The 18,432-nt window shown below is 40.4% G+C and overlaps 1 protein-coding gene across 1 annotated transcript; it reads left to right on the forward strand.

Annotated features, from left to right (window-relative positions):
- The first annotated feature begins 2,716 nt into the window (after window positions 1-2,716).
- On the forward strand, window positions 2,717-8,429 carry tmx1 (thioredoxin-related transmembrane protein 1). The gene is made up of 9 exons (XM_058384930.1): window positions 2,717-2,804; window positions 3,571-3,820; window positions 5,347-5,462; window positions 5,558-5,603; window positions 5,879-6,007; window positions 6,501-6,546; window positions 6,720-6,821; window positions 7,279-7,345; window positions 7,459-8,429. Exons 1-9 carry the CDS (start codon window positions 2,717-2,719, stop codon window positions 7,641-7,643), a joined length of 1,029 nt encoding a protein of 342 aa, XP_058240913.1. The 3' UTR covers window positions 7,644-8,429.
- The last annotated feature ends 10,003 nt before the right edge of the window (window positions 8,430-18,432 follow it).

The following is an 18,432-nucleotide window of genomic DNA, read 5'->3' on the forward strand; positions in this document are numbered from 1 at the left end:
AGAGAGAGAGAGATGAAGAATATTCAGATGGCACATTCAGATGAAAACACTCACATGAAAACACTCTGCCCCTCTAAGACTGCCCTGATGGCTATTGGTCACAAATGCAGTTTACAATAATAATAAAAAAAAACTGCTCTGTTTTATTTTAAACATATAAACATTTCACAAGACAGATACACTATATTGTCAAAAGTTTTGGGACATCTGCCTTTACATGCCCATGAATTTAATATGGAGTTGGGCTGCACCATGCAGCTATAACAGATTCAACTCCTCTGGGAAGGCTTTCCACGAGGTTTAGGAGTGTATTTATGGGAATGTTTGACCATTCCTTTAGAAGTGCATTTGTGAGGTCAGGCACTGATCTTGGATGAGAAGGCCTGGTTCGCAGTCTTCGGTCAAATCATCCCAAAGGTGTTATTGGGTTGAAGTCAGGACTCTGTGCAGGCCAGTCAAGTTCTTCCACACCAAACTCACTCATCCATGTCTTTATGGACCTTTCTTTGCACACTGATGTGCAGTCATGTTGGAACAGGAAGGGGGCATCCCCAAACTGTTCCCATAAAGTTGGGAGCATAAATTGTCCAAAATATCTTGGTATGCCGAAGCATTAAGAGTTTTTTCACTAGAACTAAGGGGTCAAGCCCAACACCTGAAAAACAACGCCTGGATTCAATGATTTCGAAGGGCGTCCCAAAACTTTTGGTAATATAGTGTATTTAACCTTAAGTTAAGACTTAATTTCTGCTTCGTTTACTATATATTTGTATATATTTCTTATCCAGCTCAGTAGGTATCATGTTGACCTTTCTCATCCAGATGAAATAAATTGAATTACTTTTCAGTGGAATGAATACATGTTTGTAAATGTTGTTAAACATTTCAAGAGATCTGAATATTCATTCAAAACATTTACATAATCACAAGTCATGATATAAGATCATGAATCAACAGAAGCCACTTGCTCACAAAGCCTCTGAGATGTATGTGTGGGTGACAAAGCTCTGGGAGGCAGTTACGTTAGTATGGATGGTTTATTTCTGTTTGCTTTTAGAGAATACCTGATACTGAGAGAAGACCCTTACATAACCATTAATGTGTGTGTGTGTGTGTGTCACAGGGGGAGATAGAGAGAGGAAGAAAGTGATTAGAAGGAGTGAGTGGTTTCTCTGCCCACTTCTTCCTATTCATGCTGTCTCCATAGTTCCGGCGTTTTCTCTCCTCCTACCCATATCCTGTGAAACAAGCGTGTGTCCTACGTCAATAAGCTTTTTCTCTGTATTTTAGTGCTCTCCAAATATGGCCATGTTTGAAGAGATACAGATATTTAACAGTACATATATCATCGTTTATTCAGCATGTTCATCTTAACCTTTACTCTTCAGTAACTAGAATTTACAGACACAAAGCCCAAAACCTGATTTCTAAATGAAAATCAGTGATTGTTGGTTTAACTTAAACCCATTCTTCATTCTTCTTCTTCTTCTTCTTCTTCTTCTTCTTCTTCTTCTTCTTCTTCTTCTTCTTCTCTTTCTTCTTCTTCTTCTTCTTTACATTGTTACTGCATGAGACAGAGAAATAAGTCACAAACACAAGTGAGCAAGTTAGCAGTTTCATTAATAACCACTCCACACACATGCACACACTCACAGACAGGGTTTTGAATGATCTCATTATCACTCCCACTTGCAAAGGTTAGTGCAGATGCTGACAGTGCCTGACATCAGTAATGTTTAGTCATTAAATGCATGCATACACTCGTGTGTGTGTGAGTGTTGTGTGTTTGGACATCTATCCAAGCAAATCTTTAGTGTTCCAAATCTCACTAACTCCCTGTTTATACAACAAGCCATAACATTAATAAGCACTGACAGGTAAGTGAATAACACTGATGATCTCCTCATCATGGCACCTGTTAGTGGGTGGGATATATTAGGCAGCAAGTGAACATTTTGTCCTCAAAGTTGATGTGTTAGAAGCAGGAAAAATGGGCAAGCATAACGATTTGAGCGAGTTTGACAAGGGCCAAATTGTGATGGCTAGATGACTGGATCAGAGCATCTCCAAAACTGCAGTTCTTGTGGGTGTTCCTGGTTTGCAGTAGTCAGTACCTTGGGCGGACAAGGCTCATCGATGTATGTGGGAAGTAAAAGCTGGCCCGTGTGATCCGATCCAACAGAGCTACTGTTGCTCAAATTGCTGAAGAAGTTAATGCTGGTTCTGAAAGAAAGGTGTCAGAATACACAGTGCATTGCAGTTTGTTGCGTATATGGGTTTATAGCTGCAGACCAGTCAGGGTGCCCATGCTGACCTCTGTGCACTGCTGAAAGCACCAACAATGGGCACATGAGCATTAGAACTGGACCATGGAGCAATGGAAGAAGGTGGCCTGGTCTGATGAATCACATTTTCTTTTACATCACCAGGATGAACTATGGGCAGAAGGCAAGCTGGTGGAGGTAGTGTCATGCTTTGGGCAATGTTATTCTGGGAAACCTTGGGTCCTGCCTTCCATGTGGATGTTACTTTGACATGTACCACCTACCTAAGCGTTGTTGCAGACAAAGTAAACCCTTTCATGGAAACTGTATTCACTGATGGCTGTGGTTTCTTTCAGCAGGGTTATGTGCCATGCCACAAAGCAAAAATGGTTCAGGAATGGTTTGATGAGCACAACAACGAGTTTGAAGTGCTGAACAAACAAGTCCGATCCATGGAAGGCCCCACCTTAAAACGTACAGGAACTAAAGGATCTGCTGCTAACATCTTGGTGCCAGATACCAAAGGACACCTTCAGGGATGTAGTGGAGTCGATGCTTTGTCATGTCACGGCTGTTTTGGCAGCAAAAGGGGACCAACACAATATTAGGCAGGTGGTCATAATGTTATGTCTGATCGGTGTATATGATGGAGAGCTGCAGGTTCAATTGTTCAATAACACTTATGCCGCCCTCTACTGGCGCAAGGCAAAATGGACCCAAGTTCTGCACATTACGGTTGTGCAAAACAGATGTGATAATCTTTTATGATTCCCTCAGCCAAAAACAGAGCAAGAAAATCTAGATTATCATCTCCAAACAAAAGTGAATATTTATTAGGAAGAATTATTTAGTTAATTTACACTGTTCTGCACAACAAAATGTCTGACATACGTTGGAAAAAAATCCCTGCTATTCAAGAGGCACGAAACTGGTACTATATAGTGAATATTTTATTAGATATGTATTACTAATATTAATTATTAGTAATTATTAAATGAATTGATTAACAATTCATCCATTCATTATTTAATTTAGTCCTATCAATGTTTCAGTTAAAAAAACACTTTCATTAAAATAAAAATGCAAAAAAAATGAACATGTATGTTTTTCAATAATATAAATAGTTAAAACTGTTTAGTTGAAGCTGTGTTAAGGCAGGAATTTCTCAACATGGTGTCTCAAATCCCTCACGTTTAAAAATATAGTTCACTTCACGGGCTGTAGAAAGAAACCCATTTCCCCTCATTTGTAGTGCACTTACACACGGACGCCATTTGAAGCGCAGCCCGTGTCACGTGGTCTACAGTCTCGCGGTGTAGTGACTGCCCAAAGCGGAAGTGTGCTGAGAGAGTTAGAGTAAACATGGCGGCTTCAGTGAGCGGCAGAAGGAGAGAAACAAGAACACTTTCGCAACTAAACTCCTTCTCCATTTTGTATCCAGTCGTGGTGTTTTACTGTCTGGTCGTGCTGCCTGTCACGGCCAAGCGGGACAACCTGAGGGTGATCACGGACGTGAACTGGGAGGAGATCCTGACGGGAGAATGGATGATAGAATTGTGAGTTGCCGCCTGTCTCAAGTTAGCTAACATTAGCATGAGTTAGCTATGGATCATGTCTGCAGGAGAATTATAGTTCCGTATGGTTCATTTTCAGGCAGGCTAACAAACTTCTCGGCTTTGCATAACCACTTAACACGTATCTCAACAAAAATGAGTTATGTTTTAATTATAGAGTGCATAAGATGGTGGGGTCTCTGTTGGAGAACAGACATTTACATTTCTACAGACGCACTTATCCAGATCGACTTACATTTTCATCTCATTTTATACATATGAACAATTAAGGATCAATGGTCTTGCTCAGTGGCCCAGCAGTGGTAGCTTGGTGGATCTGGGATTCGAACTCACAACCTTCCGATCATTAGTCCTTAACCACTTGGTTAACCACTTAACCAGCTGCCACACCCCCCCGGAGGTGAATTACAGGATTCAAGTCCGCAGTCACATTTGTTCGATTATAGATTGTCATTAAAAATTCTCCTGGTGGTCCAGTGGCAGGATCCCGCGCTCTCATTGCTGGGGCCCAGGTTCGATTCTTGGGCAGGAGCTAACCCAGCCACTGAAGATTTAACTTTCAGTGCTGGTCCCAAGCCTGGGTTAAATGGGACGGTTGCACCAGGAAGGGCATCCGGCGTAAAACCTGTGCCAACTCGAAACATGAGGACCAAATGATCTGCTGTGGCAACCCCAAATAGGGAGCAGCCTAGAGAACAGCAACATTGTTTTTTCTACACAAGATTATGTAGTTCTGGTGTATACATTAATGTAATTTTTTTTATCTACAAATTGAACATGGTGGAAAATACTTTAAAAAGTACTGTACAGCAGATTGTTCAATACTGCTTGATTCGCTATTGATTTCATTTGCTGTTCAGTGTTCCATAATGTTTCAGTGAGAGACTCATCCAGAAACCACCTCTCCTACACACTAGATTGTAGTTGAAAGGACTAATATTAAAAAGAACAGCCCAAACTTCACAACATGATAAACGAATATGAACAAACCACTTGTCGAATTATTTTTTATTCAGTTTCAGTAACTGCTTTGGTCAGTGTAGTGATGGGTCAAGAGCATGTCCCACAGGATACGAGGCAGGGTCACATGCCCTAAATGGGATTACATTCCCTCACAGGACAACTGAGACACAACTGAGCCTAAGGGCAATTTAAGCATAACCAATCTACCTACAATCATGTCTTGTCTAGGTGATCAGAAACTGGAGAATTACATGAAATGCATCCAGATGTGAGAAGAACATGTGAAATTCTCCACTGACAGTAGCTTAAGATCAATCATGGGACTCTGGTGTTGTGAGTCAGCACTGCTTCCTGCTTTGTTATTTAAGGTGTAGTACTGAATTGTGTCCATTTGCATTTGTAGGTGTCCTAAGAATAGTCTCAATGTCTGTAATATCTAAGAAAAGTGTATTATGACCATTTTTCATGTTATTATATTGTCATAATTGTCACTAATCCCTCTCTCTCTCTCTGTGTGTGTGTGTGTGTGTGTGTGTGTGTTGTAGTTATGCTCCATGGTGTCCAGCTTGCCAGCAGCTGCAGCCTGTGTGGAATGAATTTGCAGACTGGAGTGATGACATTGGAGTCAACATTGCTAAAGTGGATGTAACTGAGCAGCCTGGTAAATTGCCTACACTCTTTTTTTTTTTTTCTTTTTTTTTGTGTGTTTAAGCAGAACTCCTTTGCTTCACATGTTTTATCTTTTTTTTTTTATAGGATTGAGTGGCAGATTTATCATCACAGCTCTTCCGACCATATACCAGTGAGTCCATGTCTACTTGCAATACCTTATCTTTTAAGTAAAGGGGAAATGGTGTGCTTGAATACTAGGGTGTAATGCCACTTTATCTGCTTGATAGAGCATGTAGTGGTTAGTTTCACTTCCTGACGATGAGCTTTTTATAACATCTAATGACCCACACACAGTCCTGGGCCTTGGGGGCCTAATGCCTGCATTATGACTGTGACTAAAAGTATGAATGTTTACTTGTAAACTGATATGTTGCATTGTATATTATGTGCATGTATATTATGTAGCTGTAAAGATGGACTGTTTCGGCGGTACCAGGGTGCACGCACTAAAGAAGACTTCCTAAGCTTCATTGATGAGAAGAAATGGCAGAACATTGAGCCAATTTCCTCTTGGTTTGGCCCTTCCTCTTTCATGTAAGCACCTTCCTGATGTGCGAGTCTGTAAGAGAAAATGTCATTTAATCTGTTTCCTTTTAGGGCAGCATTGTGGTGAGTAGTGCTGCTGTGTCTCAGCTTTTTTTACAGTTTAAATTATGACTTGGATTACAAGGAATACAGCTTACTTTGAATTCTCTAGTCTTATCAAGCATTGTAGATGAAACAGGGCTATTGTTTTGTTGTAAAAGAGTGGTTAAAGTGGTAAATGCAGGGATGGTGATAGTTTTGACTAATTTGAAGTTTTTGTTTATAAAAACTGTCTTTTTTAAGATAAATATTATTATTATATAAAAGCTTATTATTATTATTATTATTAATAATAATAATATTAATCTTAGTGTAATAATAATAATAATAATAATAATAATAATAATAATAATTATTATTATTATTATACAACTACTACTACTACTAATAAAATAAAAAGTAATGTTTCGAGTAAATGGATGATTTTGTGCTTTCGCTTTAGGATGAACATGATGTCTGCTCTCTTTAAGCTGTCCATGTTTATCAGGGTAAGAAGCGTTTTATTTTAATAGACATCATTTCTGTGGTATTGTATCATATTGTATGTTACTTTAAAACATGAAAGCCCAGTCATATCAGGTTGCATTTCAGTGTGATCCATCAGTTGTGATAATGCTAGCGTTTGCTTGTGAGTTGTAGTAACATTGTGCTGATGTTACAGCAATGCCATACCTACCTAACAGAGCAAGTCGGACTTCCAGTCTGGGGTTCTTACGTAATTTTCGGCTTAGTAACCCTCTTCTCTGGACTCACGCTTGGACTGGTAAGTATTTAAATGCATTTGATTCTATAATGTGATATTGCAAAAGACAGTGTTACAAAAGGTGACTGTGGTAATGTCAGTCGGAAATCATTTTGGGACATCTTTGGATTTTTTTTTCCCAAAATAAATTTTAAACACTGATGCTATATTTACCGACAAGAATATAATTCTGAATATGCATCATGGAAATATACTAAAACATGCCAGAAGTAAAAAAGTAAATTTAAAAAGAAACTCTAGTAATAATTAAATAAGTATGCCTTAAATTACCTGGATTTATTCAGGTCATTTTTTCTTACACAATGGTCATTTAACCAAAACGTTTAAGAAGGTTTTATAGACAATTGTGGATTGTTCCCAAGATAAATACATAAATGTTCTAAAATGTTCTGCAAAGGTCTATGTAACATGCACAAATAGAAATGGTCTTTTATTCTCTCTATCTTTTTTTCCCTAGGTGCTGGTGTTTTTTGCTGATTTTGTATTTCCCTCACGCCGCTTTTCTTCTTCAGCTTACTATCAGAGTGAGTGTGTTAACTATTAAAAGGCATCACTTGTACCTCAAAGTACCAAATTGCATTACTCTGTTTTTGGATATAAGGATTAAAGATTTACTGTGTATTCTGTGGTTGAGCAGAGAAGCATGCTATGGAGCAGGCACGCCTTCGGCAGCAGTTGGAGGAAGAGCAAGAGGCTGATGGTGAGGAAGAGGAGGATGAAGATGAATATGTTGGGAGTGTGGAGGAGTGGAACAGAGAAGGTGTGAATGATGACACTGTGAGGAGGAGAGCGATGGGAAGAGGTGAGGAGGAGGACACCTAGAGACCTGGAGAGGAAATGTGAATTACAACACCAGACCAACCAAACCGCTATGGAAATGCAAAGCCCATGCCAACATGGCAGGCCTCCTAATGACATCACTGATGATGTCAGAGCTCTCACTGTGTGTTGCCCTGTATCCCTCCCTTCAGTTCCTCAGCTCCACCTTCCTTTCCTTTTGTGTGAGAGAGAAAGAAGGGAAGGACTGGGAGAGAAAGATGGGAGTAGAAAAGACAGGCAGGGGCCAGGACATAAAAATGTTTATGAAATGAGTTTTTTTTTGTTTATGAAATGAACTTTTTGGCTTTTTATTGCCTGCCTATCTTTCAGTTGAACTAATACTTACCTGCTTGAGCAGAGATGACCATCGGAGAATACAAAAACTTTACATTTTTGGATTCATTACTCTTTTTTTGTTTTTGCTGCTTTCTTTAATATTTTAATATATTTCTTAGGTTTGTCAGATTTCATTGGATATTTCATTTCTGAAATTTCTAGTCTTTCTTTCACATTAACTTTTTTTGTGTTGCTCTTTAAGGATTAAATTTTGCCAGATGTTTTTCCAGTCTATTTTTGCTTCTGTGGAGTTTCATGTGATGACTAAATTGGGGTTACAACTGTTTCATTGGAGTGGGTCGAATGGAACAGTGTGATGAACATCAGTACCTCAGTTTAGAGACGTATGATGGCTCATCAGTTAAAGCATTTGAAGTGTTAAAGTGTGCTGTTCTCCAGGATAGATCCCATGCAATTGTATTACTGTCCAAATAAAGTTTGCTATTTCCCTGAGATCCAATACATATTGTATTTCTTCTTACTTCAGCTTATTATTTTATTACTTATCTTTATATAAACAGCTATATCCCAGTGTATCTGTAAATCCTGGATAAATGCCAGGAGTGGTGAGAAACACTTGCATACCTTGGATACTTATTTACTCTTATTAATTCCAGTCAGTCTCAGTCAGCACCAAACCCATCAACATCATACATTTACACAACAGCATTTCATAATTCTTTTCATTTTTCCACAGGATACCTAAATTATAGACTGCATTTAATATCATTGGGATGTGATTTCACAAATTGTTCAGAGTTCATTAATCAAGAAGATAAAATCTAATTTGAAAAAGCAAGGACAAATGATAATAGTAAACAAAACAATAGACCAGATTAAATCAAGAATCAGTCATAATCATATATCAGTTGTAGCACCTGATAAAAAAATTATGTAATAATGATAATTACAAATAAAACATTGTTACGATTGTAAAATCTGATGGGCTGTGCCAATTTATAATGGAGGTTGAATGACACACTGCTTTAATTTTTATAATTCTGTTTGCAAAGCAGCCATGAGCACATTGTGGGCATCTTCAGCGAGCTCATTATACATGTACATGGATATCCAGGGCCTGGACCTGGAGGGTGGTCGACAGGGGCTTGGTCTCAACCCCTAACTGACGGACCAATTATTCATCCAGAAATTCGGCATCAACTCCAGAGTCGATGAAAACCACCAGCTTGTAACTCTTTTCTCCAATTCTGAGACAGGCCTTTTAACAGGTGCTTGGAGATGGACATGGGAGAATGGCTTACTGTTGGGCTTCCCCTCAGCGATGAGTGAAGAGATCATGGGCACAGCGCCTCTCCTTCTAGGTGAAAGTCAGGTGGCGGCAGTGAATCCTCATGGCTTGCACAGTGGGAGTATGCAGAGGAGCAGGGTCTGGAGATTGAGAAGGAGACTGGAACAAGGCTAGCTGGGGTCTGTGCCACCAGGTGAGTTGCTGTTTCCTCTTGTTGTGGTGCTCTCTGATTTGTCAGTTAATTCTGGTTTCCAGGGAGATGATATCATCGAGCTCGGATGGTAGTTCCCGGGCGGCTTGCTCATCCTTCACCTCCAGAGAAAGACCTTGGTTGAAGGCATCACACAGGGCTGTGGGGTTCCACCCACTGTCAATGGCAGCTCTGCGTAATTCAGTGGCCAACCCTGAAATTGGGTGGCTGCCTTGATAGGTATTGACAGAGTCTGCATTGCGTTAAGCTTGTAGATTCAAGACCTTGCACAGCTCGCTGAAGAAGGCTTGGTTTGAGTAGCAGGCTGCTGATTGACATTCCCATTCCGCAGTGGCCCAGAGCTTGGCTTTATCGGAGAGCAGGGAGGTGACGTAGGCGACCTTGAAATGTTTGGACGGGAAGGATGGTGGTTGCGAGCTCAAAGATCACGGAACACTGTATTAAAAAATGACCAGAAGAGTCATTTTTCATCTGCAAAAGTGCTCAGGAAGAGGCAGATGAGGTTCTTGAGGAAGGGCTGGGGTCGGTAGAATTGTGACGAAGCAACGTACCAATTCCTGAGTTGCAGCAGTCTTGGAGGCAACTCTCTTGAGTGGCAGAGATCGTCAGGGTACAAATCGGAGCCTGCATTCTCCGAGCATCTGCTGGGTCCATGTCTGGCCAAATGGTACTGTCAGGGATGGTGGGTGAGGAGACAAATGCAAGACGCCAACCAGTTTTCAAGTTAAGAGTCTTTAATGAGACCAGGCATGAAATGGGGGAAATTCAATGTGAGAGACTGTTCAGTGTTCTGAACAGAACAAGGCAAAATGGTACAGGCAGGGGTCAGAGTCACAAACAGTTCAATGATCCAGAACACAGGTAAACCGGGCAATATGGAACAGACTGAAATCGGAGACATTAATAGTCCAATAATCCATAGCACAAGCAAACAGGGCAATGTGGGGCACACAGAAAACAGAGCCATAACAATACCAAAATCCAGTAGCAGTAACAGTGTAGATCAGGTGGAAAATGACAAAGGGAACAAACAGGGTCTAACCAGGCAGGGCAGAAACAGGGTGGGATGACTACACAGAGCACAAAGCAAACTGTGGAGACCATCTGGCAAGGGAACGCTTGTTGGTGTTGTGCTTAAAAAGCGCAGGGGAACATAAAATGACCAATGCCATGGAATTGCTACTTCCAAGATGGTCGAAGTGAACACTGCAAAACTGGAAATGCTGACACCAACAGAGTCTTCATGCCCTTAGACCAGGGGTGTCAAACCGGATCCACAAAGGACTGTGTGGGTGCAGGTTTTCATTCCAACCGAGCAGAAGCCACACTGAAAGCCAAGATCAGTTGATTAAACAGGTGGAATCAGGTGTGGCTTCTGCTCAAATTCAAATTCAAATTTTATTCGTCACATACAAAATCATACACAGTATGACGTAGTGAAATGCTTGTTACGACTGTCCTACATCTGACGAAGAGTATAAAGTAAAGTCTGTGGACAAGAAAAGTGGAGGGATATAGGTAATAAAAATATGAATGGAAAAATAGGAAGAATAAAAACAGTAGAAATTAAAGACATGATAAATTATGAAAAACACCAATAGTTTCGTAAAGCCAATTGTGTATCGGATATACATATACAAATCTATGTGTATATAAAAATATAAAAATATATATATATATATATATATATATATAAAAATGTGTATATAATATAAACATAATATAATAATAATAATAATAATAATATATAATAGACAATATATTATATATAATACAATAATAAAATAATATAATTGTATAATATAATAGTATAATATAATAACTATAACTATAATATAAGAATAATATGATAATGTAATATAATGTAATATTTATAAAAATATATAAATAATAAATTATATATATACACTATATTGCCAAAAGTATTCGCTCATATATATATATATATATATATATATATATATATATATATATATATATATATATATGTATATATATATAAACATCTATAATATATAGTATGTACATGTATATAGATAGAAAAAGTCAAATATAAATGTAATGACAATAAATAATAGTGCAGTGAGTGTGGTTATTGTGTGTGCAGAGTATATAAGTAGTGCAATTTGTGTGTGCAACAATCAGCTGAGGTAGAATGAATGTTCATGTGTCGGGTAAGTCTAGAAAGTCCAGGTACTAGGTCTACTGGTTGAGGGCCCGAAAGGCCTGCGGGAAGAAGCTCCTCCTCATTCGCTCAGTGTTTGCCTTCAAGGAACGGAAACGTTTCCCTGACCGCAACAGAGAGAAGAGTCCATTGTTGGGATGGCTGAGGTCCTTCATTATCTTCCTGGCCTTGGTCCGCTTGCTGTATATAGTGTCCAGGTCAGGAAGCTCGGTGCGGATGGAATGCTCGGCTGACTGCACCACCCTCTGGAGAGCTTGCCTGTCCTGTTTGGTGCTGTTTCCAAAGCAGGCAGTGATACTTCCCATCAGGATGCTCTCAATGGTGCAGGTGTAGAATGTCTTTAGCACCATTGAGGGCAGTTTAAAGTCGCTTAGGCATCTAAGATGATAAAGACGCTGCCGGGCCTTCTTCACCAGGGTCAGGTCCTGCATGATGTAAACACCTAGGTACCGGAAATTGTCCACTCTCTCCACTGGGGACCCGTTGATAGACAGGGGCTGGTAATTCCTCTCCTGCTTGGAGTCCACTATCAGCTCCTTAGTCTTGCTGACATTCAGGAGGAGATTGTTGACCTGGCACCATAATTCCAGGTTTCTAACTTCCTCTAGGTAGGCTGTCTTGTCATTGTTGGAGATCAGGCCCACCAGTACAGTATCGTCCACAAACTTAATGATGTTGTTGGAGCTGGAAGTGGCCACACAGTCATAGGTGTACAAAGATTACAGCAGGGGGCTCAGAACACACTGCCTGTGGTCTGTCTGTCAGGAAGTTGGAGATCCAGCGACACAGGGATGGGCTGAGGCGTAGGGTCTCCAACTTAGTGGTGAGTATGGAGGGAATTATGGTGTTAAACGCTGAACTGTAGTCAACAAACAGCATTTTGACATAATTCCCCCTTCTGCTGTCCAGATGGCTCAGGGCTGCATGAAGGAGGTGTGCGATGGCATCCTCAGAAGATTGGTTAGGACGGTACACAAACTGTAGCGGGTCCAAGGTGTCAGGTAGGGAAGAAGTGATGAAGTCTCTGATTAGTCCTTCGAAGCACTTCATCACCACTGAGGTAAGGGCCACTAGGCAGTAGTCGTTCAGGCAGGCGGGCTGGGGTTTCTTGGGGACCGGAACAATGGTGAACCGTTTGAAGCACGTCGGGATTATAGACTGATCCAGGGAGAGGTTGAAGATCTCGGTGAACACAGGAGCAAGCTGGTCACAGGCCTTCAGGTCCTGCTGCCTTCCTGGTGTTCACTCTCCTGAATGCCTTTCTCACGTTGTGCTCCGAGATGATGAACGCCCTGTCCTCTCCGGCTTGCTCCATGTGTGTGCTGCCTATAGCACTGTTAGCGCTGCTAACGCTGTTAGCGCTGTGAGCTGCAGCCTCAAAGAGAGCATAAAAGGTGTTTAGCTCTTCTCCCAGAGAAGCGTCCGCATTCACCGATCTGGAAGATGGTGTTTTGTAGTCCGTCATTGTTCTTAGTCCCTGCCACAGACTCCTAGAGCCACTCTGTTGAAATTGTGACTCTAGTTTCTGTCCATAGTGCTGCTTCGCCTCCTTCACCACTCTGCGCACGTTGAAGGATGCAGCTTTATACTCGTCAATGTTTCCACTGGCGAGCCCTGATCCCGGAGCGGGATCTCAGAGCATCGTGAACGGATTTATCCACCCAAGGCTTCTGACTGGGAAACGTTCTGATGATAGTCTTGTGAACTGTGTCATCCGCTTGTTTCCTGATGAATCCTACAACTGCTTTCATAAACATGTTGATGTCATCAGAGCTGCACCGAAACAGGTCCCAATCTGCGTCATCCAGTGCGTCCTGCAGAGTGGCCACCGATTGGTCCGTCCAGAGTGAGACCTCCCTCCGAGCTGGAACTTCCTGCTGTATCTTTTATTTATATTTTGGCAGGAGGAAGATGGCGGCGTGGTCAGACTTTCCAAATGGAGGACGAGAATGTGCCTTGTAGCCATCTCTGACTGTTGTGTAGCAGTGGTCCAGTGTCCTTTCACCGCTGGTGGGGCAGCTGATGTGCTGATAGTTTGAGGTTGGCACTCGGTTGGAATGAAAACCTGCACCCACACCGGCCCTTTGTGGATCCGGTTTGACACCTATGCCTTAGACTATAGAATCAAAGAACTTCATTGGAATCATTTAGGGAAAAATGTATTGAGTTAAATAGTGATTTCTGTATCACTCTTTCTCAATCTTCACTCAAATCTTTTAAGGTAGATTTCAGCAAGAAGTAAGAAGCCACAAAAGAAATTCCACCTGCAATGACAGACCCCAAAATTGGGACTCTGTTCTCTAGATGATTCGCCAACAGTTGATATCCTGTAGCTACATGACTTAGCAAGTCTTCTCAAACGGGTGACAGCACACTGCCTGTGCTGTCAGCCCTTTGACAAAGGTGAACATTACTTTACTTTAATGCTTCTGCAGAAAATCACATGGTAGGGAATTTGTGTTATTGGTGAAAGATGAGTATGTGAGACACAACTGGTCTTTAGGTCAATTTGGCTTAGACATTTATTTAAAGCAACTTTAAACCTAGACAGCACACAAGTGAAAAGTTTACAGGTTAAGATTCTTGCTCAAGGGACCAACTGCTGCAATCAGGGGCGTCGTAAGTTGGGGGAAAACGGTGACTGAGTGCATAGGGCCCTGGCATCAGTGGCATGTGAGGGGCCCTGGCCGCCCTGCCGTCAAAGATCCTCAAATAATATTATTATTATTGTGAAATTGAGTGTACAGTGCCTACGCTTGCACGCAGTATTCTGATCCTCGCTGTTTTAGCAAGATTCGGCACACCCACACGTTTGTGTCGACACCTCCTATAGGAACAGGGTGCACACAAATTTGAATGATTTAATTGGTCATTCAAGAACAATGCCAAATGATAATTGGCTGTGAGGGAGCACCGGAGTGGGGATTCGGCAGTCAGAACTAAGGGAGCGCCAAGCAGGCAAGTCGAGACTGACGCCGCGATATGCACAATGTCCAAACAAAAATCAGGCTACCAGAAAAGAGGGAGTGAAGAAAGGAAACGAAAACAAAATGAAGGAAAACAACTTCTCCCAAGTTTTTCCCCCCTAAGAGAACAGGTGAGAACATGTGTTTTGTGATAAGAGAAAGAATGTTACGAAGCCAGCAATTAAAAATCTTAGCTTACTCTAAACTTTGAAATGACATGTAAAGTTTTTGAATGTGAGGCAATTTTTAAGAGATAAAATATGAAGAATAATATGAAATCTATGTGTGTATTGTACAGTGCATTACAGATTTCATGGATCTTGCTCAAAATATTAAAATAAGAAACCCTCTGTTCACCGGCCCTGTCTCAGAGAGTGCAGCAGTGGGTCCATTACAGCAAGGTTCTTCTGCTAGTTTTTCAGCCTTTTTCACTTTTGATTATTTGATAATTTTATTTATTTTTAATTAGGCAGATATGCTTTGAAAGAAGACAAAGTGGTTATTTGAGTTATATTGTTTATTTATTTATATTACTGATTGAAAGAATAATAATGTTCTGGAGAACGAGCACAATCTCTCTTAATAAAACACAATTCAAATAAATCATTAAGTTGTCATTTTTATCTAAAAGGGGATACCTGAGGTACTTTATTTATAGCAGGGATATCCAATCTTATCCGCAAAGGGCGGATGTGGGTGCAGGTTTTCATTCCAACTGATCAGAAGTCTACTAAAAGCCAAGATCTTCTGATTAGCCAGTTGGAATCAGGTATAGCTTGTGCTTGGTTGGAATGAAAAAATGCACCCACACCGGCCCTTTCTGGATAAGATTGGACACCCCTGATTTATAGTATAAAGTCACAGGGGTAGGCAAAGTCAATCCTGGCGAGCCGCTGTCCTGTAGATTTTACCTTCAACCCTAAGACGAAGAAGAAAAAACAAAACAAAACATAACTGTCTATAAGCCTTAGTATTCCTGAAGACCTTGATTAGCTTGTTCAGGTGTGCTTGATTAAGGTTGGAGCTAAACTCTGTAGGACAGTGGCCTTCCAGGACCGACAATACCTCTCTTGGTATAGCACAATTTATACACAAAATTGTTTCTGTGCTGCATTAACATGCATGCAATGCATAGAATTTTTTTATACTGTACATGGTATTAAAATTTTTAATAATGTTCTTTTCTATTTTACATCAATGATTTGACAACAATTACTGTAAATAAGTAAAGTGTGTACACTTTTATATTATTATTTTAAAAAAAAGTGATAAATAGCATGGATCATGAGATGATGGGAAAGGGGACCTCCATACACTGTCTTTGCATAAGGCCCAAGAATTGGGGCTACACCCCTGGCTGCAATTAAGTGCTGAGCTTTGAATTTGACTCACAAAGCAGTAGCCCAAAGTCTTAACCACTTCCACAACCTAGTTTGGGCCTTAAAAATATCAATGGCAAAATATAAAGAATGCTGGATATACTATAATGGATTTAAAATATATTGCTGTGTTTGTGGTAATATCATTAACTGTGGTTCACAGGTTTTTAGCAAAATTTCCAGCCCATCACAACAAAGATACATATAACTACCCAAACAAATTCAGTAACTAAAAATGGAGATTTTTTTTCTGAACCTTTGCATAGGATTCATACATATTTCTGATGTATGGATATTATTCATATAATTCACAAGTTGTGAATGAGGACTCAATATAAATGAAAATAGGAAAATAAAAGAGTAAATAAAAGTGTCATGTCCCATCAGGAGTTTACACTACTCAGAGGGAGCCCTCTCCTGAGTTCTAATTAGTCATGTGATCCACTTCTGATTTTACACAGACATTTAAACCACATGCACACCTGGCTCAATGTGAAGTATCATCCCCACATGACATACCGAGCATTTAGTATATCTGTGAATGTTTCTTGTGCTTTGACCCTTGCCTGTTTTTGACTACTGCCTTTGCCTAGTGTTTTTGGATTATTTGTGTATGACCTCGCCTGTCTTTTCGACTAAGCCTCTTCTGTTTTGCGCTTCAGATTTGTTTACCCTCGCTAGGGTGAGCGATTTTGATTTTCCGGTTTTGACCTGTGTTTGTTTTCTCGACTACAATATTTGCCCTGTGTTACCTGTAATAAACTGCTCATGGATTCTACTCTGATGCCTCCGGCGCTTCATTACAATAAGATACAATGTACTGTACCTCAAATGAAATTCCTGTTATATTAACCAACTTAAGAGATTTTGCATCTAGACAGAATGTCTGCTGATAATATTTTAAAGTCTCCAGATGCCTTGATAATGCTGAATGGATAAAAGTGCCTGCCAGATAAAAAACAGAAATGAAATTAAACCACACTGGGAACAAAATGGTTTAAAAACAGATGTCCCACTGCTTCAAAAGATTGCCTCACAAGCATTTTACAGAATCTATATTATTGTTTCCCACCAAGTAAATAGCTAATTACATGATCAAAACAGAACAGAACAGTGGTATCTTTATAAAAAATAGTATTATTGTGTTTAGTGTTTTTGTTTTATTTTTTATTAGTGTTAAAAATTTCAATGTTTTTGTCATATTTCCAAGTATGGAAAAGGTCCAAGATATCATGGTCCATTCTAACATATTAACTTCCAAAGTTGAGAAAGATGTTTATTAAGTAAAGACTTTTTTAGCTGCTAAGAAAATGAACAACACACAAAATTTGAATAGAATCAGAAAGCATATAAGACAGTGGTAGTGGTACTGATTAAATACTGATTAAACATATATATTTTTTCCAGGTTTATATTAAAATCTAACTTTAAGAGTAATTGATTTGGATTTTGGACAACAATTATATCAAGAGCAGAACATGGCAAGCCTCCTAATGAGATCACTGATGATGTCAGACTCTTTCGGCAGGCTCAAACACCCTTCACTACCATTAGTGAACATTCAGGGAAAGGACATTGAGAGAGTGGATTTCTATAAATAACTGGGTGTTTATCTGAACAACAAACTGGACTGGATAGATAACACGGATGCAATCGTCAAGAAAGGACAGAGCAGATTCTTATTGCTGAGGAGACTAAGGTCTTTTGGAGTGCAGCGAGCACTACTGAAGACTTTTTTTGACACTGTGGTGGCCTCAGCCATCTTCTATGGAGTGGTCTGCTGGTGCAGCACCATCTCTGCTGCAGACAGGAAGAGACTGGACAAGCTAATCAGGAAGGCCAGCTCAGTTCTCTTTCAAACATTCGTTCGGTATCTCACTATGGGAATCGCCTCGGGTGTGACCGATCCTGGAAGCACCAATTACACCACGTCTGTCAGTTGACAGACCAATCACGAAAGTGATGCAGGAGTCCCGCCTCCCTCATATATATCGCTGCCAGTGGTCCCTGCCTCATTGTCGTTCTCTTCCCCGTGAAGATCCTATAGTGAAGCTATCCTCAGCAGATCCTTGTAAGGGGTGGCCGCTAAACTGTTCAAAGACGAGCCGTTATTTTAGGTACGTCGCTAAATGCGGCTGCTTCTTTGGAGAAATATTCACTGTTAAAGTGCATATTTTCTCTTTCTGCTGTTTTTCTCCTTTTTTTTGGAGTGGGGACCAACGCCTCAAGGCGGGTTCTCATTTTCCTTTCGAGCAGTCACGAGCTCCTTTTTCTCTGAGTTATTCCCCTGTGTTAAGCGGTGTGACGGAATAATTGTTATGAGACCTGATATCGAGAGGCATGTTGTGGTGATCTCGTTAATCTGCCAGTTTTCGCATCTCTGTTATGGCGACTGCGAGCCTATCCGGTAGCACAGTGAAAGGGAAAGATCCCTCTCGACCATGCGCATATGGGTCTATGATCTCT

This window comes from Hemibagrus wyckioides, linkage group LG03 (genome assembly GCF_019097595.1).
Source record: "Hemibagrus wyckioides isolate EC202008001 linkage group LG03, SWU_Hwy_1.0, whole genome shotgun sequence".
Taxonomy (NCBI): domain Eukaryota; kingdom Metazoa; phylum Chordata; class Actinopteri; order Siluriformes; family Bagridae; genus Hemibagrus; species Hemibagrus wyckioides.

Excerpts from the sequence above, each read along its gene's own strand:
- tmx1 (XM_058384930.1), top strand. The coding sequence starts at position 2,717 with ATGGAAGGCCCCACCTTAAAACGTACAGGAACTAAAGGATCTGCTGCT. Across the intron at positions 2,805-3,570 it reads CAAAGGACACCTTCAGGGAT|TCTCGCGGTGTAGTGACTGC; the intron begins GTAGTGGAGTCG and ends CGTGGTCTACAG. Across the intron at positions 6,547-6,719 it reads AGCTGTCCATGTTTATCAGG|CAATGCCATACCTACCTAAC; the intron begins GTAAGAAGCGTT and ends CTGATGTTACAG.